A 24,132-nucleotide genomic window follows, 5' to 3' on the forward strand; every position below is an offset into this window, starting at 1 on the left:
CGCCTTTCAGACCTACTGGGAGTGGACCCCCAGCCCAGCCCCCTGGCCAGCCTCCTGGGAACTTGAGTCCTGCCTCTGTACCTGAGCCAGCCCAGCCCTTACATGTGCTGGGTGTCTGGTGAGAAGGGCCCAGGGGTGGAGCAGGGGCCTCTGCACTGGGCAGGGGGTCGGGGTGGGGGGCCCAGCTGCCCTACCTCACCAGGTATGGGCCTGCATGCTCTCTCTCTTGCCATATGAGCTGAGGCAGAGGGCAGCCTAGGCGGGGGCGGGAGGCAGGTGAGGCAGGCTGAGAAGCCGCGTCTGGCCACCGTAGGCACTCTCCGTAAGATGTCTTAAAGGAAGCGACACAGGCCAGCCGAGTTCACACGTCGACAGAAAGCTCACCCGCGTTCTCACGCAGCCCCCATCCTTCGCCACCTGCCCATCCCACTGCCTGAGGTGGAGGCTGGGGGTCCCGGTTGGCAGAGGGTAAGGGGTCCTGCAAGCAACCGGTTCTGACCCTGCCCACCTACATCCCTTGGCTTTCCTGGCCTGACCACCCCCGTTCCTCTATCTCCCTAAGTCCAGGCCCCAAGACGGGCCTGGGACAGCAGCGCCTGGAGCTGGGGTGGGGGGGCCTGGCGGAGGAGCCCTGAGTGTTGGGGATGAAGGACGGCGCTGGAGGCTCCACCTTCTGCCCTTCCCTCCCTCCCCTCCCCCTCCCCCTCTCCCCCTCCTTCCTTCCCAGCCCTCCGCAGCAGCTCAGTGCTCAGTCAGTCTCAGGCTGTCCGGCCAGGGTGGTTGGTGGTGAGGATTCAGGCTCCGTCCTGACGAGGCCGCGGCCTGAGGCTCAGGGCCCCCCAGCCCCTCCCTCCCAGCCCACCAGCGTCACCCCCCAGCCCCGAGCTGGACCGCACACCTTGGGACACGGTTTTCCACTTCCTAAGGACGAGCCCCAGACTGGAGGAGAGGTCCGAGGAGGTGAGTGAGTGCACAGCCCGCTCCTCCGCTCCTGCCTTCCTGGGCCCGGGCCTGGGCCCCTGCGGGGTCGGGCTGGGTGGGGAGTGACTGACACCCGTATCTGCCCCCCACCCGGCTCCTCTAGACTCCATCGGGGGGCAGGCAGAAGGGAAGCCGGAAAGGTGAGAGAAAAGGTGGGAAATTCCAGGAGCCAGGATTAGAGCAGAATAAAGAGTCCGTTTTTCTTCCTTTCCATCAACAAACCTCCACCCAAAAGGAGGTTTAAAAAAACCCAAACCCACCCACACCAAGAGACGGTTGGGACCAGGTGGTGGGAAGGCGAGGAGGGCGGGCGCTAGGAGGCCGAGCCCGGGGCTGGCATGTGCGCGGGCCCCAGGGGCTCTAGCGGGTGCAGGGGGAGCAGGGCAGGCGCCACCTCGGGGCTGTGCCCGCGTCGCGTCTCGGGGCCGCCGTCGGGGCTGCGCGTCCCGCCGCTCCATCGCTCCCTCCTTCCCGTCCAGGTGGGCGTTGGACTCTTCGCCAGGACCCCGGCGGCGGGCCCCGGGGAGGCGGCCGAGGCGGCGGCGGCCGGGGGCGACATGGCGGAGGAGCAGGACCTGTCCGAGGTGGAGCTGAGCCCCGTGGGCTCCGAGGAGCCCCGCTGCCTGTCCCCAGGGAGCGCGCCCTCGCTGGGGCCCGACGGCGGCGGCGGCGGCGGCGGCGGCGGCGGCGGCGGATCGGGCCTGCGAGCCAGCCCGGGGCCCGGCGAGCTGGGCAAGGTCAAGAAGGAGCAGCAGGACGGCGAGGCGGACGATGACAAGTTCCCCGTGTGCATCCGCGAGGCGGTCAGCCAGGTGCTGAGCGGCTACGACTGGACGCTGGTGCCCATGCCCGTGCGCGTCAACGGCGCCAGCAAGAGCAAACCGCACGTCAAGCGGCCCATGAACGCCTTCATGGTGTGGGCGCAGGCGGCGCGCAGGAAGCTGGCCGACCAGTACCCGCACCTGCACAACGCGGAGCTCAGCAAGACGCTGGGCAAGCTGTGGAGGTGAGCGCCCTCGACTCGCCTCCGGGGAGCTCCCGCGGGCCCCCTGGCTGCGGGTGGATTCAGGCTGGACGGGCACTGCCCGGGCCCCGCTCCCGGGGTGGGGGGGAGCCACCGCTTTGATGGGCCTGGAAGACCAGGTGTGGGCTTCGGGCCCGCCCTTCCCCCACGAGTACCCCCTTGGGGTGGCGCTGGCTTAGAACTCTTGCGGCCTAGGCACGGCTCCCCACCTGGGGCAGCGGGCTAGAGGGCGCCCCCTCGTGGCTGGAATTCTGTCGGGTGGCGGGCGAAGCGTCTGAGCTTCTTCCTGGGGGAGTGAAGGCCAGGGGGAGGGAAGGATCCCGAGCGGCCCACACCAAAGGCCTTCACTCATGGCTTTCCCGCAGGCACAGCACACTCAGCGGTGCCACGGCCGCCAGTCCCAGTGGTCAGGGGGATGCCCGAGGAATGCTTGGGGAAAGAGCTGAAGGCCTGGCTGGAGAGGCAGGGAAACTGAGGCAGCCAGCTGGAGCATGAGGGGGCAGCTCAAGAAAACAAGGAATTCGGACAGGAGTCTTGAAAGAGTGAGGGACGAAGAACCACCAAGGATCTATCACTGCAGGATCCCGTCCCGTCCCAGCTACCTTCACGGTGCCTTCCTCATCCTCTCCTCCTTCAGGCTGGGGAGGGGAGGAAGGGGGGGGGGGGGCTCTTCATTCCCTAGGAAAGGGGACACACGGAAAGAAGTCTCCCCTCCCACCTTGTCCCAGAGCTGCCAGGCCTGCCTCTCCCTCCCTCTCTCCCTCCCCCCTCCCTCTCCCAGTCCAGCCGCCATCTTCTTCTCCAGGGCCCCACCCAGCATTGAGTAACCTCCTACCCCTTCAGCCCCAGAGCTGGCGCTGAGAGCCCTCCCTACCCAGGAGGAAACCCTGGCCCCTTCCTACCCAGGGTCCCTCAGAGTCCCAGGTTCCCTGGGGCCAAACCTCTGGGGAAGAACATGCCCCCCAAGGAGGAAGTCGGGGGCCCCCCTCAGCTCAGGTCTGGGGCTCAGCCCGGCCCCTTGGGATATGTTGAGCAGGGCAGCAACCCCCGACCTCAGGCATCCTGGGCAGCTCAGAAAAAGAACAGGGGCTCCGGGAGGTACGAGCCCGCAGAGGCCACCTGATTCCCCAGGACGCTGCCCGAGAGACAGGCCCCCAAAGGCAAAGGGATCGCAAAGGCCGCGTCACAGCTGGTGGCAGAGCAGGGCCAAACCCAGGTCTCCTGATTCTTCATCTGGAGGTCTTCCCCCCACACTGTCCTTGGTGACAGTGGCGGGTTACCCCTTCACTCTAAGGTGTGGTCAGGAGTGAGGCGGACAGGCAGAGATGGGGAGGGCAGGAGCGAGGCGCACCCGAGTTTCAGAAAGTCTGGGCTTCTCAGGGGAGCCTGCCTCCCTCCTGCTGCTGCCGTCCCCATGCTGGCCCCAGCATCATGGAAGGGTCTAGAAGGCCAAAGGTTGAAGAGGGCCCCCAAGAGACCGAGAGGGATTCACATCCAGTCCCATGGCCCTGTCCTTGGCCACGTGTTTGCTGATGGCCTGGTAGTCCTTCACCTCCCCGTCTCCGCCCTCAGCGCTCTGTTCATCCTGGGCAGGCAGGCCCTGGGCTTAGTGGCCAGCCTGCTGTGTGGACCCAGAGGCTCCAGCTCTGCCCAAGGTCCATCCGCACCCAGGTAGGGCTCAGCCCGGGGCCAGTTTGGTACGGAGAAGAGCAAATGAGAGCCAGAGAGCCAGGAGGGAGACAGGCAGGCAGACGGAGCAGGCCCTGGGGATTGTGAACAGCCCACAGCACCGGCCCAGTGATAGCATCAAAGCAAGGATGGACCCCCACGTCTCCCTCACCCCTTGCGAAGGATTTAAGACTGGACCTTCCATTGTCCCTGTCCCCGTTCCACCAGACCAGAGCCCTGGGCTCGGGCTCCCTCAGGAAGACTGGTTTCTGGCCATCATCGATTGGCCTCCAGGGCCATGCTAGAGTTGGGCAATCAGGAAAGCAGGCACTGTTTGCCCAGGACCCAGCCCCAGGGGGCAGGACGGTGGCTGGACTCTGACAAGGATCCAAGGCCATGCCCACGCCCAGCGGGCTACCAGGATCCTGGCTGGGGGGTCCTGAGAGGCATCTAAAGATGGGCTGGGCTGGGCTGGCCAGTCCCTCCAGGGGCTCCTCCTGAAAGCCCTCCCAGGATCACGACTCCCAGGCCATCAGGAAGGGGGATGGTTAGACAGAACTGGGAAACAGGGGCCCTACAACCGAAAACGGCAAGACATGCAGACTTGCTGCATGTGTGGGGTGCTGGAAGTAGGTTGGGGTCAGACACACCAGCGTCCAGGTCCTGGCTCCTAAGTGGCGACGTGAGCTCCGACAGTCGAGCTAACCTTCCGTGCGCGCCTGGGAAAGGCTTGTTAGATACCAATCGCGTGGTGACGGTTGTATATGGGTTGATTTGTCTGGAGAGAATAGAGTCAGGAGACTAGAAAGGGGGTCACAGGCTGGAGCCTCTCCTGACCCCCAAGCCCACAGGCCCCTTCCCTAACAGGAGAGCAGCAGTGAGTGCCCCACTTTGGGAGCCCCCCACCCATTGGCCGGGGTTTTCAGTTTTCCCGGGGTGGGGGAGAACCAGTCTACCCTCCATATCCTCTATTCCAAACTTTGAACACGTAGAAGACAGAGGCCGGGTGGCAAATGAGGATCGGGTTTGCAGTTAGAGCTGTGGGCACCGCTGGGGCCTGGAAGGGGGGCAATGCCCAGTGAGGCCGGTGTTGGGGTCAAGATTAGATTTGAGAGGGTTTGCAAGGTGGGGCCGGATGATGGGCCTGGGGTTAGGAGGGAGTGAATAGAATTGAGGTCAGTGTGAGGTTGGGGTTGGAGCCATCCGACAACCGCGTGGGGGTGGAGAGGACCGAAAGTGCGGATTCTGTCAAGGTGAGGGTACTGCTGGGACCCGGCATGGGAGGCGACAGTGAGCGCGGTACTGGAAGCTTCCCTCTCCTCTGGCCTGTGCCCCCCGCTCCGTGCCCCCTGCCATTTTCTTGCTGAGTCACGCCCAGCTGCCAGCTACACAGAGGGCACAAGGAAGAGTTGGGTGGGACAGGAAGCTCAGGGTCCCCAGCCTTTCCGGAGCCTCCGCGCTGGGGTCTTGGGCCTGCTCTGCGCCCTCTAGTACCTCTGTCTCCCCGCCCCCAACACGCACACCCCCTTCGGGCCCGCCCCACCCACTCCACCGGCCCAGCCTCCCAGGGGCCCCGGCCTGGGGCTACAGCCCACTCTCTGACCCCTGGGGCGCTGGCCTGGGATCTCCATCCCGTCACTCAGTCGCAGGGACCCTTGGCGAAAGCTGGGCTACGCCAGGCTGGGTGCCGGCAGCCTGGGGGGAGGGGGGCAGCCGGGGAAGCTAAGCCGCACAGGAATGCTGCCACCGGCTAGGAGGTGCCTGGTATGACCACCCCCTCCCATCCTGGGCAGGAGGGCTCGGCTTCTGCTGACTGGGGGAAGAGAGCACCCACTGGGGAGGGGGTGGGCAGCTGGAGAGGCCCTTTGGGCAAAGGGACAGAGCCGCGCCCACAAAGTCCCTCCTGTGTAGGACTCAGGAGTCCGTCCTTTCCCCTCCGCTCCCTCTGCAAGGTACCCTGTCCTGCCCTCCTCACCCTGGGGCATCGGAGCCTTAAACATCACCCCCTCCACCGTCCTCCAGCCCGGGCCCCGAGGCTGGAGCTGGGAGGGCGGGGGCGCTGCCTTCAAGGCTTTCCTCCAAGCTTGGTCTCAGACTGGGGAGAGGGTCTGTTTGCCTCTGTCCCAGGGTCTGGGGAGAAAGTCTAGCTTCCTCTACCCTCTGTCACCCCCTGGACAAGGAGATAGGATCTCCCCCCAGGATGCAGTGACCCCACAGAGGGAAGGGGGCTCACGTCGTGTCCCTCCAGCCGCACCACACTGGAATTCACAAAATGAGCACTCCAGAGTTGAGAGGGCCTACCCCCAGCACTGGCACGGCACCTGTTCCTCAAGGTGCCCACCCTCCCCGCCCCCAGGCCCAGTGCAGAGTGCTTCACGCACGCTATCTTGGCCAATCCCACACCCAGGGAGGTAGGCTTTATCATCCTCATTTGATAGGAAGAAACTGAGACTCAGAGAAGTGACAGGAAGAAACTAAGGCTCAGAGAAGTGATTTGTCCACGGTCACACGCTAGCAAGTAGCAGAGACTGGGCTCTTCCCCCGCACTCTGCTGCTTCTCGGCTCGCATACCTCCAGCTCCGGGGAGCTCACCCCCTAAGGAGGCAGCCAGTGTTCTACCGGCGGACAGCTTTGATGACGAGAAAGTTGTTTCCTTTCCTTGAACTGAGCGAAGCTCTGCGTCCCTCAGATGCTCTATTCCTACTGCTAACTCCATCATCGGGGGCTGCCAGAAACAGCAGCCTAATCCCGCTCTCACCAAAGCTCCAGAGTTTAGGGACAGAGATCACAGCCTTCTGAGCCTGTGGTTCCTTGGGCCTCACATCTTCCAGATTGTAAATCAAAGAACCGGGCCCTGCCCGCTGGGCTCCCCATCCAGGGACCTCATTTCTTCCAGGGTAGATACTCACTCTGGCCCCTCTGCTGTCTCCCCCAACTGTACTGCCCCAGGCTGCTGAACGAGAGTGACAAGCGCCCCTTCATTGAAGAAGCCGAGCGGCTCAGGATGCAGCACAAAAAGGACCACCCGGACTACAAGTACCAGCCCCGGAGGCGGAAGAATGGGAAGGCGGCCCAGGGGGAGTCAGAGTGTCCCGGCGGCGAGGCCGAGCAGGGTGGGGCCGCCGCCATCCAGGCCCATTACAAGAGCGCCCACCTGGACCACCGGCACCCCGGAGAGGGCTCCCCCATGTCAGACGGGAACCCTGAACACCCCTCAGGTGAGCGCTGGGCTGATGATGAGCTTTGGGTGGGGACAGCCTGGGCACTGGGGAGGGGCGAAGGCTGGCCGTCGTGAGGCTCTGATGACCCACAACCGCCCTGGACGCTGGGGCCGTTCAGGGGTCTTCTGATGTGTGTGTGTGTGTGTGTGTGTGTGTGTGTGTGTGTGCGGCGCTGTGCCGTTCGTTGCCCCAGCTGGGGTGCAGGGGCCCAGAGGGACCTCAGTGGGAGCTGAGGCGCCAGAGGAAGTGGCTGGGCAAGATGGCTCTGGCTGATGGAAGAGGGCGCTGCTGCTGAGCCAAGAGGCCAGTTAAGGAGGCCGGGGAGGCGCAGGGGTGAGTTACAGCAGGGAAAGCAGAGACAGGATGCTTTTGAGAAATGGGAGATCAGATGGAGGAGAGACCCTTGCCTCTTTCCCACCTCTCAGTCTGATGGGGGAGCCACGGCATGGGATGTTGAGATCGTGCCACAGAGGAACAGACATAGGGCCATCTTGTTTCATCTCCATTAGCGCAAGTAAGGCTGACATTAACTGAGCACCTGCTCGGGGTGTACCAGGCACCCTGCTGATTGCCATACTGAGTATTAACTCGGTCACTCCAAACTGTGATTAGGGCAGCCGCGCCGCCTGGGCTCAGAAGCCTGCGTGAGCACAGCTCTACCTTCAGAAGACACACCTGGCGTCCCCCTTTGTGCCCGGCCTGGGAGCAGACACCAGGGGCATCAACAAGAGAAGCCACCACGGTCCCTGGCGGTGGGAGTCCCCACAGTCCAGAGGGAGGGGCAGGGATGAAAACAAATGCATGAAGAAGACACAAGGGTGCGTGAAGCCAGAGCCTCCCAGAAGGAGGCCGCGTCTGAGCCGCTTGCCGTCATCTCTGTTTTACTGATAAGGCAGTAGGTCAGAGACGGTAGGCATTTCCCCAGAATCGCACAGTGACAGAGCCAGGATTCAAACCCAGGCGGTGTCTCAAAATCCAGAGCGCTTGGCCAGGGCACGACTTGGCATTGCCTCTGGTCTGAAGTGGTGGGAGAGGCGGGGAGAGACACAGAAATGCCCTCAAGGAGCCCCTGGCCTCGTAGACTGTGGACGTGTTCTCTCTCTGAGGGGATCCCCGGTCCTGCCATCTCTCCCCCACACACGTATACTTTACTTCAGAGACTCAGGGACACACACACACACACACACACACACACACACACACATCAGAAGACCCCGGACCAGGTACAGAACCACCACCCCAGGCTCTAACTGTGGGCATGGGCTTTTTTTTCTCCAAGGCCCAGCTCAGCTACCCCTCCTCAGTGAGACCTTCCCCAAGTCCCCAAGGCAGGTGGGGGGTGGGGGTGGCACCTTCCTCTAGTCTCCTGAGCCCTCTGCATACCCTGTAACTTCTGATGCTGCCCTCCACTACTGTGCGCGTCTCTGGATCTCCCCCAAGACTCTGAGCTTATGAAGAGAGGATCCACTTGATTTACGTTTGTACGCCCTGTGCCTGGCACGCTGCCCCCCCCCCCGGCCCCCCGCCCTAAGCATCGGGTGAATGACAATGTGAGTGAGAAAACAGACATTGGAAGAGGGGTGGAGCAAGTCAGCTAGATATCTCAGTGTCCTCCTGATCCAGCAAGGAAAAGCTGCTGGAGGGCTGGGGGCAGCACAGCTGAGCAAGGAGTGGGGGGACAGAGCATGGCTGGTGGGGCAGAGTCGGAGGGAAGGCTTCCTGGAGTGAGGGGCACTTGGCTGGCTTTGGCAGGAGGGATGGGGCCGGAGGGGACACATGGCTGTTTGGGGGCCAGGGGTGGGGGTGGAGGGTGGGGGAGGGGGCCCAGGCAAGCTAGCAAAGGTGAAGCAGTCGAGAGCGATGAGGGCAGGAGAGGTCGGCACCAAGGAGAGCAGCTGGCAGAAGCCAGGCATGCGCAGAAGAGAACAGACAAGTGCAGACCAAGGGCCAGACCCGTCGGGGTCGACAGCGAAGGGGCAGGGGAGCAGGGCGGGGAGCCGACATCAGCCGATATGAGGAAGAACTCCCCAACAGAGAGGGCTTTTCAAAATGCAGCAAGCCTCTCCAGGACATGGGTGACGGAGGGAGCCCCCGCTCTGGGCGGGAGGCAGGACACGCCCCTAAGAATGGGGAATTTCAGAGACAACTGGAGACCAGCCCTAGACCATTAAATAAGTGAAATGCCAACTCGGGCTGCCCAAACACGCAGAACCCACGAGGTCACGCAGTGATCGGTCCTCGGCCTCCTGGAGGCAGCTTTTCTGAAGGTGAGCCGTCGGGATCCAGAAGCCTCTGACCCGGCTTCCCGCTTGCTTTCTGTCTCCCTTCCCCCCCAGGCCAGAGCCATGGTCCACCTACCCCTCCGACCACCCCAAAGACAGAGCTGCAGTCGGGCAAGGCAGACCCCAAGCGGGATGGGCGCTCCATGGGGGAGGGCGGGAAGCCTCACATCGACTTCGGCAACGTGGACATCGGTGAGATCAGTCACGAGGTAATGTCCAACATGGAGACCTTTGATGTGGCCGAGTTGGACCAGTACCTGCCACCCAACGGGCACCCGGGCCACGTGGGCAGCTACTCGGCAGCCGGCTACGGGCTGGGCAGCGCCCTGGCTGTGGCCAGTGGACATTCCGCCTGGATCTCCAAGCCACCGGGTGTGGCTCTGCCCACGGTCTCGCCACCCGGTGTGGATGCCAAAGCCCAGGTGAAGACGGAGACCGCGGGGCCCCAGGGCCCCCCGCACTACACCGACCAGCCATCCACCTCGCAGATCGCCTACACCTCCCTCAGCCTGCCCCACTACGGCTCTGCCTTCCCCTCCATCTCCCGCCCCCAGTTTGACTACTCTGACCATCAGCCCTCAGGACCCTATTACGGCCATTCAGGCCAGGCCTCTGGCCTCTATTCGGCCTTCTCTTACATGGGGCCCTCGCAGCGGCCCCTCTACACGGCCATCTCTGACCCCAGCCCCTCAGGGCCCCAGTCCCACAGCCCCACGCACTGGGAGCAGCCAGTATACACGACGCTGTCCCGGCCTTAAAGGGGGCCCTGTCATCACCACCCTGCCCGGCCCCTCTGGGTAGCATGCCCCGTCCCCCAGCCTTTGTGCCCTGTTCCTCGCCCATCTCAGACCTGGTGGTGGGCCGTGGAGGAGGGTGCAGAGGCTGACAGCGGAGAGAAGGCTTTCTGTCTGGCTCACTGCCTTTGATGACCCCACCCCGTCCTATCCAGGCTCCAGCCCAGGCAAAGCCCCGGGCTCCTAGGCTGGGCAGAGGAGAAGGAGGTTGATTGTCGCCCCTAGACTGAACGATGAGGGGCCGCACCTTCCCACCCCCCCACCCGCCCCCCCCCGGAATGACCCTCATCCCAGGACCTGAGAAAGACCCACTCTCACCCTCCTCTGGGGGTGGGGGAAGCAGCCGGGGCTGGGCAGGAACCAGAGGCCTTGCCGTACCTTGTGCCCATGTTCACGCTCTCGTGGAGAATGAGGGGTCTGACATAGCCCTTGCCACTGTGCCTAAGATCAAAGCCAGCCAGAGACCTGCATGATGCCTGCAGTGGGCTACGTCCGCCCGTCCGCCCGGGGAGGACAGCTTTGAAAGCCTGGGAGGGGAGGGGTCTCAGAGAGAGGTCTCCTTATCCCCACAGCGCCCCCTCCCCTTCCGGACACAGGCAGGAGTTGATACAGAGGCCTCGAGATGCAATTCTGTGCCCACCAAACCCCCTTCTTCGTCTAACGGAGAAAGAGGCCCCGGTCCTTCTCTTCCTCCTCCACCACAGCCTCCCAGACCTGGAGGCACAGCCCAGGTGAGGAGGCAGGGCCCCAGGCAAGGGTTCAGAGACAATTCACAGAGCCTTCCTCCCAGGCTCCCCGCCGCCTCGCCCCTCACCAGGCTCTGCGGTCCCTGCTCCGTCAGCCCCAACTCCTCAGGCTTCCCAGAGTGTTGTAGCTGCTCAGGCCCCGACCCTCAGCTCCGGGAGGAGACGTGGGGTCCGGCGCCCAGGTGGCTGGGAGCAGGCCGAGGACACTAAACTCCCGACATGTACATTCTGCCCTGGCCTTTTGCCCTATGCTTCCCAGTGGTATCTGAATAAAGTATGTAGCTCTGTCTGCCCCCATCTTCCTGTTCTGCAGCCCCCACAGTCCACATGTAACTCATGACTGCCCCCTTTTATTTATCTCAGTAGCTCCCTCTCCCCTCGCCCCCGTCCTAGGTACTCCAGCCCCTATTAACTCTGCATTAAGCCTTCCACATAATAAAATTAAAGGTTCCGGTTACCTGCTTGGTGGGCCTGACCTGGCCTGTCTCTTGGTTTCTTATCCCTCAACTGGGCTCCCTCAAATGCTCTCTGGAAGTGGCCTAGGGGTGGAATTCAAAGGACAGATCACCCAAAGGACTCCTCTCTCCCCTGAGAAGGCGGAGGCCAGGCAGGGTATGGGGACGGCCGGCATCCCCGTGGGCTCAGCGTTGAGTTCGGGGTTGAGGCCTCAGCCGGGAGCTCTCCCCCAGCCCAGCTGTGCCCACGCTGCAGGTGGCTCATTTGCCGTCCAGCTGGAACTCAGCAAGAGCACCTTCCAAGGAGCCCCTCTTACTTGCCTGGCAGAGGGGGTGGGAATTTGAAAGAGGGGCAGGGGTCAAACCTGACGTCTGGCTGCCTGCAGCCAGCAGGCCTGTCCTTTAGGATGTGTCGATGGGCCTTCGTTCACTGCGCCCCTCTCTGTGCCCCCTCTCCCCTAACACACACACACACACACACACACACACACACACACACACACACACACCTTGTTCCACTCCAAGATCAAGCCAAGTCTTCGTGGCAGCTGCCTGTGTCTGGGTATAAACCCGGGATGGCAGACACGCGACCTAATCCTCCAGGGCTCATTTCCCAAGAGCTCTCCCCTCGGTGCCATTCCAGACAGTTCTCAGGGACCAGGGAAACCTCTTTACCGCCACGCTCCACCGATGGATGGCTCTGGCGGTTGGAAGTCTTCCTTAGACCCCGCGCGTAGCAACAGCAACAGCTACCATGCGCTGAGCGCTCCCTGGCCAAGTGCTCGGCCAAGTGGTTTCTGCCATTCAGGCCTAGGAGAGAGTGGACCCGCTCATTCTGTTTTCCCCGTGGGCAGCTGCGAAACTTCGAGAGGTGGGTGCTGAGAAGGGCTGGTGCCAGAATCTGAAGCCAGGGGACTCTGGAGCTTGTGCTCTGAACCACTGTCACTTTCACCTGCCCATGGCTTGCGGGCCACACTTCTGCTTGTAATCTGGTGATATTTCTCTTGCTGCTCCAGACCAGCATCCCCAGCCCCCTCATCTGTTTCTTCGATCTGTGGGCTCCAGCCCAAACTATACAGAAGCTATTCTCTGGGGTCTTCGTTTGTTATGTTGTGGGTAAATGCAGGACTTTATGCTGATTTTTAATAGATTTCATCTTGTGGGATCTGACCATTTCCCCACCTCTATTAAGTCTTGGAATTCTGGGTCCAACTTATTAGCGCTCCTTCCGAGCTTTATGGATCTGCAGACTTGAATACCCTAAGTCACTAATTAAAAAAAAAAAAAAAAAAAAAAAGGTTGAAATGAACAGGGACAGGCCCGTATACACTACTGAAGATTCTCCATCATCGGTTCTATTATCTGCACTCTTAGGGGAAGACTGTCCGATCAATTTTGAATCTATTTAGAAGTACAAACTTCTCCATTGTGGCTGTATGCAGAGACTGGCCTGATGCCTTGTTAAAATCAAGATTCGCTCTATCCCACCAACCTACCAGACCAGTAACCTTTGAGAAAGGGAAATGTGGCTCATTTGGCGATATTCTTAGAAACCCTGACAGCTCCTGGATCTCCTCTTTATTAGCTATGTGTTTTCAAACATGCAACAACCTGTTCTAGAATTTTGTCAGGGATCAATCAGTACTAACCTGAGGTGCTCGCAGTTTTTACAACCCACCCTTTCCCCTCTATTGAAAAGCAGGTTGTTGGTCCATTTCCAGTCCGTTCACTGCTCCTGCTGTCAGTGAGGTTGTGGACACAAGAGCCAGCAGGGCAGAGGGGAGGGGCCTCATCGAGATGAAACCGCCACCACCAGGACCCTGCCTCTCATGAGACAGAGATGGACTGGGAAGTCATTGGGGATACGGGAGGAGGGAAAGTGGCCCCAGAGAGGACAAATGGACCCTGGAGAAGTTGGAAGACCTGGCTTGTGCTCACCCCTTAGACCTAAGGTTCTGGATGAGCTTGGGCCTCAGCAAGGCAGTGGCCCCATGTGTATAGAGATGGGGCCACATGTTTCTGGCGAGGACTGAAGAGGCTATGCCCCAGCCTGGCCAGCTGAGCAGCAAGGGACGGACTCCATGAAAGAGGGGAAGGGAGACAGGAGGAAAACCACCCCTTTTGCCATCTCCCTTACACCCTATCCCCTAAGGGTTAACCCCCTACTCCCTCTCCCATCCCCTTCTCTCTTCCCCCGCCCAAACCCCATCTCCCTTTAATCACATCTGATACTGAGCGGCCCAGCAGGAACAAAGAGACCATTGAGAGGATCGGGGCCGAGAAAGTGACCCCGCGCTCTGGGGCGGCCGCCTGGACGCCAGCACAAAGGCGGCATTTCAGAGCTGGAATTTCAGCACCCAACTTGATTAAAGGACTCCACAGGCTTGGAGGAGGGAGGAAGGGGGTGCGAAGTCCACTGCTCCCCGGATTAACCCTTCTTCAGAGTGGCAAGCACCCCTCCCGCCCCCGGGGACGCTCATTACTCCCACTCTGTCCACAGAGCACCCACCCAGGAGACCCTGCCTCTTGCAGAAGTCAAGCCTGCCCCTCTTCTTCCTGGGAGGGGAGCTGGCAGCAGAATGGAGGGCAAGGCTGGAATATTCAGGGAGCCAACCGTCCCCTCTATCTCTGTTGGTATCAAGATACACCCTCTTCCTGTCCCCACAAGGGAGAGGGGAAGCAACGCGATTGGTCTTACTGCAAGCTGGGTAAGCAGGGTGAAGAGAACAGGACCCAGGAGAGCCTAGGGCAGAGGAAGGGGAGCTCCAGTCCCGATTTAATGTCATACCTGGAACCCAGGAGCCCTGCTTCCCCGCCCACCATCATCCCAGTCAAGGTCTGGGAGGAGCACGGGCCCTACACAGAAGGGAAAGGACATCTTCCAGAGGTGGGGAAGGAGAGAGGATGGCGGAGGCGGACCAGAAGGCCACGGGAGGCAGTGTACGGGCGGTGACCTGGGGAGTGGGGACAGGGCTGGGACAGGGGTGGGCAGGTGTTCAGTCCTCGCTCCAGCTGCTGCCTTGCCCAGCAGGGCTCTGCCTGGGGAGGGCGGGAGATCACTGCATCCCCAAGCTTCCTGCTGGGGCACTAGCTCCTGAAAGGGGATCCGAGCCCACGATAAGAGGCTCGAGGCAGGTCCTCAGGAAACAATGGGTGGCTTGATGAGACCTGCTCTGTGATACTCCTGAGAAGGGAGAAGCCCCTGAAGCCAGTCCCCACTGGAAAGGAAATTGGGGGTTTCCGTGGCAACCAGTTCCCTGGGCACAAAGACCCGTCTGTCTGCTGGGAAGGCAGCTGAGGTGTCTCCCTGCAGCAGCCTTTGCACTGGTGAACAGGGAGATGGAGGGAGGGATGCGGGGGATCCACAAGGAGTAAGGCCCCTGGTGCTTCCTGAGCTGACAGTCACGGGGCCACAGGAATGGGTGCACCCGCCAGGCAGCAGGGTGCTATCAGGGAAGGAGCGAGGGGGCATCACAGAGAGCTGGAGGCAGAGGGGGATGAAAGGTTGAAAGGTTTATTATTTACATGTATAAAGAATGTGAAAATAGAAACTAGGATGAGGCACAGCCAGGAAGATGATTCCAGCTCAGTCGGTGATGATGAGCTCGTCTACCCCCCAGTCTTCATAGCTCCCGTCTGGCAGGTAGCGGCGAATGATGATGGGGATCTTTCGGGCCCTGTGGCAGGGAGAAGTCACAAGTATATGAGGGCTGGTGACCCGAGCTCTATAGCAGAAGGGACACACTGTGTGCAGAATGCAAGGGGAGGGAAGTCGTAGCAGCATCCTCTTAGGACTAGGTGTGGAAAAGAAATTACAATAAAAAGAGAGTTCCTGCGTCCCAGGGACGGTGGCTCTGGAAAGGCTCTGCCATCCGAGGGCTGAAGAGGGGAGGAGGGGAAGTGTGGAGGGATACTGGTAAAGCCAAGCGCAGCAGGAAGAGGGAGATTCTGACAGACAGGAGAGGACCCTGCCTCGTCAAAGCCCTCCCCCTTTGCCTGCCCCCTCCCACCCCCCTGCCTGGCGGGCTGACTCCAGAACAAGCTAAGGACCAAGAGGAACAAGAATCTCACCTCCCGGGCAGGGGTGTGGGGCAGAGGTGTGCAGCAGAGAACCTGGGGGATACCTCGCAGGGCTCAGGAGCAGTGAACCACGATCTGGGTGACTTACTTGAGCTCTTTCATGGCGATGAGCAAGGGATCTGTCTCCCCCTCCAGCTCCACCATCACAGGGGCACACATCCTGTAGGTACAGGGACAGGCGTTGGGGGAGAAGGGCCCAGCAGGAAATCAGGGGGCTCACTTCACAGACAGGATCAGATCAGCATCCCAGTCCTCACCTAGAAAGGTCACCTTCCAGGGAGACAGGCAGGCATGGGAGGGTGGGAACGTGTTCAGGGGCACTGCCATAGTGAGGAGAAGCAAGTGGGAACCAGGAGACTGGATTTAAATTCTGCCTCCAAAGACACACTGAATTTCTCTCCAAATCTCAGTATCCTCGTTTGAAAATGGGAGACAGTCCTGCCTCACCTACGACACTAAAACGTTACTAACAAGTAAAGGCTCACTAAGAACCACATGCTGTTCTCAGCTCTTTATGGGGATGACCCCATTCTGAGGTAAGTACTGCTATGATTTCCATTTTACTGATGAGGAAACTGAGGCACAGAGAGATCAGTAATCTGCCAAGATCACACAGCCATTTGAATCCCGCATGTTCCTACCCACTGTGCTGTAATGCCTCCCACTAATAAGTTAAAGATCCATACGCTTAAGAAAGGCAGAGCCGACCACAGACTCCTGGGCCCGGCAACCACGGCAGAGTATTCCAGCACAAAGGAATGGCCAGGCAAAGGCTCGCTCTAACCCAACTCCTCAGGCCTGCCTCAGGGCCCAGCCAGCTCATTTTCCTTCTCTACCTTGGCAACACCCCTCGCCGTCCTACTCTTCCAGCCTCCATACGGGGCCTGCGATCAGGCACGCACCTGCCTACGACCCTCCATGGCGCCCCACGGCCATCGGCCAGAACCCAGTCTGGCTCCTGCTTGTCCTTCTAGGTGCACCTTCTCATGCTACTTGCCTGTACTTATCCCACGTTCCCGCCTCACCACGCCCCCAAGGCTCCCTGTACACACCCTGCTGTTTCCCTTCTGCATCCTCTTGTAAGCTCTTCCTCTCCCTACAAGCCTGGGAGGGGCTCACATGTCTCCACTCTGGAAATCGTCCGCCCTGAAAACGCTCAGCGCCCTGACTCATTTGACACAAGCTTCTCGATCTCACTGTACTGTAGCTGCTTATTTGAAGTTTTCTGCATTAGACCAGAGCACCTTGTGACCCAGGCCACATGCCCTAACAACAACTGCTCTTCAGAAGAGGCTCTAAAAATGAACAGGAGGAATGCCAACTCTAGGCCTACCTCCTCCAGGAAGCCACCATTCATGATTTCAGCACAAGTTTATACTAACGGATCCCCAACCTAACAATCACCAGAATTACTAGGAGAGCATGGTAAAAACGCAGGCTCGCAGCTCCTGCTCCAGACCCCCTGACTAGCAATTCTGGTGAAGGAGCCTGAGAACCTCCATTTGCAAAGCTTACCAGGCGACTCTGATCATCAGCCGGTCTGAGAGCCACCAGTTTACACAATGTAATTGACTAATCTTATTACTATTTTGATTTCTGTTACTTCCAAAAGCCCTGAAAATTTCGCAGGGGCAGGGACCAAATGTTTAACTTTCCCTATATCCCCTCTCAAGTATGTAAGTCCTTCCCTACATTTAAAGCTTTAAAAAACGTAGCAAACTGTTTTTCCTAATCTGCCTACACCTTATTTCTTTCAAGATAGGAATAATCCAAGTTCATTCATCCAGCCTTGTGCACACAATGTGCGAATCATGAGTGTGCCCTCAGGTATTATGTCTGCACCAGTGACCCCACAAACTTGGCAACGATCCTTAGGAAGTGGCTGTGTCAAACATCAGCCACCGGGTGGTGCTAAAAAACCAGAGTGAGACTTCATCCAAAAAATCCAAGAACTATTTGTTCAGCACCAACAAGCTGCAGCATCGCACGCCTGGTACTAGGGGACGAGATCCAGCCCTTGGCTGTCTGAGGACTCACGGCACGCTTGGAACCACCAGACGGCATCCTAACCCTTAACTGGAAGGGGCACAACAGACCCAACTAAGTTGAACCAAGCTTCTCTCCCGAAGCAAAGCGGGACACGGGTCTTGGTAGCATCCTGAACGTCCGCCTCCAAACTTTCAAGTGCCCCACCCTGTCCACCAAACGCATGCCGATCCCCTGAACCTGTCATTCGAGGCACCGGTGCCATCTTTTCCAGCCCCTTGTGCCCCTAGCTACTTGCCATTCCCCCACCACAATCCACGCTTGCCTGTCTTTCCTCGCACTGTCTCTGGCACCTGGGTCACCCTCAAAACCACCTGCCTTTCCCCATCCCTCTTGAATTCTAATCCTTTCATGAGGCTCTCCCAGTCACCCCTACAACTACCCCCTTCTCCTTCTCGTGCCTTCTGGAAAGCACTGCTCCCATCTGCCTTGGGTTCTGGTTATTTGTGAGCCATCTCCCCCAAAGCAGCAAACACCGGGAGGACTGGGCTGAGGGGCGGGGGGGGGGGGGGGGGTGAGGGGTGGGGGGACTGTGGCCATCTGGAATCATCTTTGCATCCCCAGCGGGTGCAAGCACACTACCTCAGTCGGCACTGAAAGACTTTAAGCTTGCATACGATCATTCTCTTTGTTTGAAAGATAATTGAGAAGTTCTTCTTTCTGCTGGATCATTTTTAGCCTCGACAAGCCCTGCCCACTGGCATGTTCTGCAATGATGGAAACGTCCTCTATCTGCGCTCTCTGTTATGGAGTCCTAGCCACACGTGGCTACTGAGCACCTGAAATGTGGCTAATGAGACTGAAAACCTGAACTTTTCATTTCACTTAATCTTACTTAACATAAACGGCCACATGCGGCAGGCGGCTGCCATAACTGATGGTGCAGACCCACAGGATCCTGACCCAGCGACTATCCCAACTGTCATGCTCAGTGCAGCCCTAATTCCGCCCAGACCAGCCAAGAGTACAAGCAGGCCAGGGAGAGGTCTACTGCTTTAGAGAAGCCGAGGAACAGGGTTACCCACCCATAAAACCCTGTTGGAAGCGCACATGGTGGTCATCTTTACCCCACAGGAGTAACGGGGATAAAGCCCAGTGCTATTTGAAAACAAATGAGGGAACACACAGATTAGAATCTCCTTTAGCATCAGCACTCCACAGAGCTGACCCCAGCGTTTCTGGCCAATTCTCCACGATTCCCTACCTGATGCGCCCATCCGACCAGACACCCATCTCCCATACCAGCTTGTAAGACGTTGGGTTGGGGGTTCATTTCCTCAGCCTTGTCTCTCCCTGGGGAGGACATTCTGTTAGAGTACGCAGAGCACGTGTGTCCTCCCTCTGTTTCCGGACTCACTGCTCCGTAGGAAAGAAGAGTCACTCCCAAGAGGGAGTGTGGGAGGAAAAGCGTCCGTGGCCCAGCGTCGACAGTCCCTGCTCTCTCAAAGCCACCTGCCTACAGAGAGGGTGCTTTCAGGTCTGTTCGCCCACAGCCTTGGCAGGCAGGCTGGCTGGCCCCTGCAGACACAGGCTCCAGATGCCCACAGTGCCTATGGCCGACAGGGTGAATGTGCAGCCATCGGACATTTTCACGTTCAGATGACAGAATCACCTGTCCACTGGCTAGTTCCTGAACCTTCTCATTCTTCTCCTGGGTTCAAACTTAGGAGAAAGGCAAGGCTGCTCTGTGCTTTCGCTCCTCTAGCCTGGCCTCTACATGGAGGGCCTCCCCACTCCTCTGGGCTGGCCACCGTCCATGTCAGGTCAAGAACCACCTTAAGCCAGACAGGTGCTGCCACAGCAGCCCTGATCCACCAGCCCACGATGGTCTATAGCTCCCTGAACTCACACTTTTTTTTCTTTGTTTTGCTTCACTAACCTAATAGGCACCCAAGTTCTGCACTTTCCTTATGTTTCTATTGGACTGTTACTTGGCTCCTCAGATGTTCACGTCCTATTTCTCCTACTGGATCACCAACTCCCTGAGGGCAGGAGTCTAGAACAGTGCCCGGCACACAGAGACAGCACCACCGTTGCTTAGCATGTGAGACCAGGGAGAGTGTTTTCAGGTGCCGGGTGGGCCACATCAATAGCTCGGAAGCTTACTGTGGCCTGACCGACAGACAAGATCACGAAAGGGCATATACTCACGCGATCTGGAGGGCTCGGGTGCCCAGCACACGGGCTCGCTCATACTTGGTCATATACGGTGTGGTGATTCGCTTCTGGTTGGCCTGTGGTCGCTCTCCAGAGGGGAGGATCTCGACGTTCTCCTGGCCCTCCTGGACGCCAAGACAGAAAAGAGGGAAAGTCTCAGGTGTATTTTCTGGGTCGAGGGGCAGGACGATAATGACAATGATTACAATCCCCCCTACCATTACTGCTTATCACGTGCCAGCATGCACACCCGCAGTGAAACCTCCTTTAATTCTCACGATAACCTTACGTGGTGGGCATTATAGTGCCTGGCTCAGAGCGTTAGCTAACTTGGTCAAAGTCTCAGACCTAGTAAAAAAGAAGAACCACGACTGGGATTCCAGAGCCAACTGCCTCATCCGGAAGAGGGAAGCAGATGGCCTGGAGATGGGGTGGCTCCAGAACATTAGCCATATGCCAAGAAGTCCTTCAGCACAGACAAGTCTCTTTAAGCAGGGGGCAAGGAATAAGCACCCCATCTTTCAGACAGGGTAACTGAATCAGCAGGTCAAGTGGCTAAAAAGTCAAAGTGAAGGCAAGGATACACAGGCGCTCACGTGTATTCAACAATTACTTATGAAGGATCTGTCATGTGCCAAACATCATAATGGATGATAAGACAGCAAGTGAAGCATTTCTGCTGTCAAAGAATTCACAGTCAGGAGAGGAGACAAGAGTAAACAAAGCAGCAGGTGCTACAAAGGTTGGCAAGTGGACAATGAAGTTCACGAGAAGGTGGGGGGGGACATCAAACTCATGCTGGGGGTTAGGAAGGCTGTCGAGAGACGAAACAAGCAACTCTAGAAGGAGTAGGAGCTGCCAAGCCAACGAGAAACAGAAGGGCAGTCCAGGTAGGCTGAGTTGCAGGCACAAAAGCACAGCGGTGGGAGACAATGTATGAGTTGTGAAGTATGATTAGAGCAAAAGGTGTGCAAAGGGTTTTAGGCAGGAGAATAAATTCTATAATAAATAACGAATTAGGGGCGCCTGGCTAGTTCAGTGGATACAGCATGTGAGTCTTGATCTCGAGGTTATGAGCTCGAGCCTCGTGTTGGGTGTAGAGATTACTAAAATAAACAACAAAAAAAGAATTAAATCAACAAATATTTATTGAGTGCTTACTACGTGTCAGTGTTCTAAGTGCCTGAAATAGAAGAGTAAGACAGATGAAAATTCTTTCCCCTATAGAGCTTGTATTACAAGAGATAACAAAATTAACAAGTAACATACGTGGTATAAAAACTAAAGAGGGGCGCCCGGGTGACTCAGTCAGTTAAGCATCTGACTCTCGATTTCAGCTCAGGTCATGATCTCACGGTTCAGGGGATCGAGCTTTGTGTGAGCTCTGCACTGACAGCATGGAGCCTGCTTGGGATTCTCTCCCCCGCCCCCCTCCCCAAGTAGATAAATACACTTAAAAAAAAAAAAAATGTAAAGGTATCCCTACAGATGCTCTGTTGAGCATATCCTGTAGAGGGTAAGGGCAGAAGCAGACCATAGAGGAAGACGAGTAGTAAGCAATCAGGTAGGCAGGTAAGAGAAACTGTGGCAGCAGAATGGCCAATCCAGCAGAGTGGTGGGAGACTGGCGGCGGGAAATGCAGTAACACATTTCCGCAGCAAAGTGAGTGAAGCGGAATAAAGACCTCAGCCAGGCTGAAGCACTGAGAATGGAGAAACAGAAACAGGGCTGGACCATGTGTAGGAGGCAAAATCAACCAAATAGGGATGGTAGGGGACCAGGACAGGGGAGGACGTTTCTGACTCAGCAAACAGGCACCCGAGAGTGCCGTGCAGAAGAAAGAGAAAATCCAAAAATGGGGGCTTCAGCTTCCAAGCCTAAAATAATTGAGGGATCACTCCCTTTCCAGGAGCCATAAAGCACTTCCTCCATCAGTCACGGCACAGAAAGCCCAATGTCATTCATGAAATTCGTAACCCATCCACCTGGTGACACAAGTCAGAAACCTGGGGGTCACCCCTGTCACCTCCCACTTTCTTAGTTCCATCTCCAATCCACCAAAAATACCTCTTTTGTCCATTTTCTTATCACTTATGTTACCAGCACCCAAGTCCAAGCCACGGGTCTCTCGCCTAGATGGAGAGACCCTCAAGGTCTCTGTCTTTAACTCCCGCTCCTCCCCAACTCCCTCGTCACTCTGACGCCAGAATGCCCTTTCTAAAGTGTACACGGGATAGTGCCACTCCCCGGCTCAACACTTGTCGGTGGGAGCGCCTGGCTGGCTCAGTCCGTAGAGAGCACAACTCTTGATCTCAAGGTTGTGGGTTTGAGCCCCACAGCCCCACACTGGGTGTAGGGATTACTTTAAAAAAATAAATTTAAAAATATTTTTAAAAACCACAACACGTGGTGGCTTCTAAGTGCCTTTAGGCTATAAAATCCTGCCTGATGTGGGCCCTTACCTCTCCAGCTTTATCCCAGACCACTCTCCCCAGGGCTCCTTAAGTAAACCCTGCCCATAGGGCACCTAACACATAACAATCAACACACGCTTGCTGAATGAATGAAGGTGATATTTCACACATCAGTAAACCAACTGCCCCCAAAGCCACAGGCTATGGTCCACCCTGTAGGACTTTTCCTCCACCCAAGACTGGAACACTGCTCACTCTAACTGGGGGTGCTTGTGGCAGGGGATGTGACCCGCAAGAGGCAGATTCATTCAGGCGATTATCACCGGCCGGGTTATTTGGCAGCTTGGACTGCAGAAAAGGGGAGTCCACAGCTAAATACTGACCTCCTCGGCATTCTCCAAGTCACCTAGCCCTTCATCCTCCTCCACATCATCAAAGTCGTCACCATCAAAACTGTACAAGAAGAAGAGGCAGTTAGTTGGAGCATCACTTACTAGAATCAAAGACAGCAGAGGGGCGCCTGGGTGACTCAGTTGGTTAAGCATCCGACTTCGACTCAGGTCATGATCTCACGGCTTGTGAGGTCAAGCCCTGCATCAGGCTCTGTGATGACAGCTCAGAGCCTGAAGCCTGCTTCAGATCTTGTTTGTCTGTCTGTCTGTCTCTCTCTCTCCCCCTCCCCCGCTCAGACTCTGTCTCTCAAAAATAAATAAATGTTAAAAAAAATTTTTTAAAGACAGCAGAATACCCGTATCTCACTCAGTATGTAGAACTGACTCAATAAATAACTACTTAATGAGTGAATCAAACTTCTTTTCCATTTTACTTCCATCCTTACCCCCATCAGCCCCCAAATTTCGCTAGGACTCACTCATCATCACTGTTTCTCTACTGGATCATTCCCATCAACATATAAACATGTAGTTATTTTCCCATCTTAAAAAATAAACAAAACTTATTTCGCTTGTACCCCCCACCGAGCCCTATGTCCATGCTCCTCTTGGGAGCCAAATTCATGAAAGCTGTCCCTCTTCTGTCTCCAGTTGTGTCATAATCTCACGCCAGCAAGGCTTTTACCTCCACAGTTCTAGCAAAACCAGCCTTCTCAAGTTCATTAATGGCTGCCACGTTGCTAAATCCAATGGACAAGTCTTGTTCTCCTTTAGCTGAATCTCTCAGTTGGCACACCAGACCACCCCCACACACACACACACTCCCCAGCTCAATACTCTGCCCTCACTTAACTACAAGGACACCTCTCTCTTGGGGTTCTCCCACCTCACTGGCTGTCCCATCTCAGTCTCCTATGCTGGTTTCCCCCTCTCTTCCCCACAGGCACTCAATGCTGGAATGCCCTAACAGTCCCCAGCCATCTCTTCTTCTCTACCGACACTCCCCTGAGGTTTTCACCTGATTCTTAGTTTTGACTAAAATACAGTATACTCTATTTCATATACACACTGCTGATGACTCCACTATTTTCATCTTGATAAGACGCATCTCCTCCGACCCCACGTATCAGGAAATCTTTGGGCTCTACCTTCAACATCGATCCAGAATTCAACACCACCTGCCGTCACCACCTCTCCTAGTGCCACCCCAGTCCAAGCCACGACCTTCTCACCGAGATTCCTGCAACCCTTCCAGACCTTTACCACCCCCCGAGTCTCGCCAGACTCTCCCCTGGACTCCTTCTCTACTACGTACGTCTACCACGTACTCTCACACGACCCTGCATTATCTGTTTATGGGCCTGTCCCCTCTTCTAGAAAGGGCGCCCCCGGGGACGAGAGACTATGCCTAGTTCACCTCAATACTCTCATTACAAGACACGGAGCCCGGCTCGCTGGAAGTCGGCTGAAAGACCTTTTTCACTGCTCCTCGAGCCGGGCCTCTGGATGGATCTTTCCTCCCGGCCCCCCGCCCTTCTCCCCCGCAGCTCCGCGGGCCCACTCAGCACCCGCAGTCCCCTCAAGACACTGCCCCTCGAGCCTGGCTCCTCGGCCTCCTTCGACCCAGGCTCCCGCTTCACCCGCCCCTTCCCAAGCTCCCGCACTCACTTGTCCTCGTTATCTGACATGACGCCGGCGCCGCGGCGACCCCACTCCGCGCCAGGGACCCGCGCGGAGACCCGAAAACAGCGTGCCTCCGCCTCAAGCGGCGCCACGCGTGCTCTGCGCCTGCGCCGTGACCCAGAGGCAAGTACTTCCGGTAGGCAGGCCGAAGCCGTAACTGTGCGCACGCGCCGGGAGGCGTGTGCCCGT

At 57.7% G+C, this 24,132-nt stretch overlaps 2 protein-coding genes across 2 annotated transcripts; one reads left to right on the forward strand and one right to left on the reverse strand.

The window, feature by feature from the left end:
- The first annotated feature begins 748 nt into the window (after positions 1-748).
- On the forward strand, positions 749-11,173 carry SOX10 (SRY-box transcription factor 10). Its single transcript, XM_086712304.1, has 4 exons — positions 749-960; positions 1,461-1,987; positions 6,623-6,891; positions 9,231-11,173. Exons 2-4 carry the CDS (start codon positions 1,539-1,541, stop codon positions 9,932-9,934), a joined length of 1,422 nt encoding a protein of 473 aa, XP_086568430.1. The 5' UTR covers positions 749-960; positions 1,461-1,538; the 3' UTR covers positions 9,935-11,173.
- Positions 11,174-14,669: 3,496 nt separating this feature from the next.
- Positions 14,670-24,080, reverse strand: POLR2F (RNA polymerase II, I and III subunit F). The gene is made up of 5 exons (XM_086712307.1): positions 23,929-24,080; positions 22,252-22,321; positions 19,449-19,579; positions 15,340-15,411; positions 14,670-14,848 (listed from the first exon to the last, which is right to left on the reverse strand). The coding sequence occupies exons 1-5, from the start codon at positions 23,946-23,948 to the stop codon at positions 14,758-14,760; spliced, it is 384 nt and encodes a 127-aa protein (XP_086568433.1). The 5' UTR covers positions 23,949-24,080; the 3' UTR covers positions 14,670-14,757.
- Positions 24,081-24,132: the final 52 nt, after the last annotated feature.

The sequence above is a fragment of the Puma concolor genome, chromosome B4 (assembly GCF_028749965.1).
Source record: "Puma concolor isolate L17-30 chromosome B4, mPumCon1.1.hap2, whole genome shotgun sequence".
In the NCBI taxonomy this organism is placed as follows: domain Eukaryota; kingdom Metazoa; phylum Chordata; class Mammalia; order Carnivora; family Felidae; genus Puma; species Puma concolor.

Coding starts and splice junctions, on each gene's coding strand:
- SOX10 (XM_086712304.1), top strand. CDS start 1,539: ATGGCGGAGGAGCAGGACCTGTCCGAGGTGGAGCTGAGCCCCGTGGGC. Junction 1,988..6,622: donor ACGCTGGGCAAGCTGTGGAG/GTGAGCGCCCTC, acceptor GTACTGCCCCAG/GCTGCTGAACGAGAGTGACA. Junction 6,892..9,230: donor GAACCCTGAACACCCCTCAG/GTGAGCGCTGGG, acceptor CTTCCCCCCCAG/GCCAGAGCCATGGTCCACCT.
- POLR2F (XM_086712307.1), bottom strand. CDS start 23,948: ATGTCAGATAACGAGGACAA. Junction 22,322..23,928: donor ATGTCAGATAACGAGGACAA/GTGAGTGCGGGA, acceptor CTTCTTGTACAG/TTTTGATGGTGACGACTTTG. Junction 19,580..22,251: donor ACTTGGAGAATGCCGAGGAG/GTCAGTATTTAG, acceptor CTTGGCGTCCAG/GAGGGCCAGGAGAACGTCGA.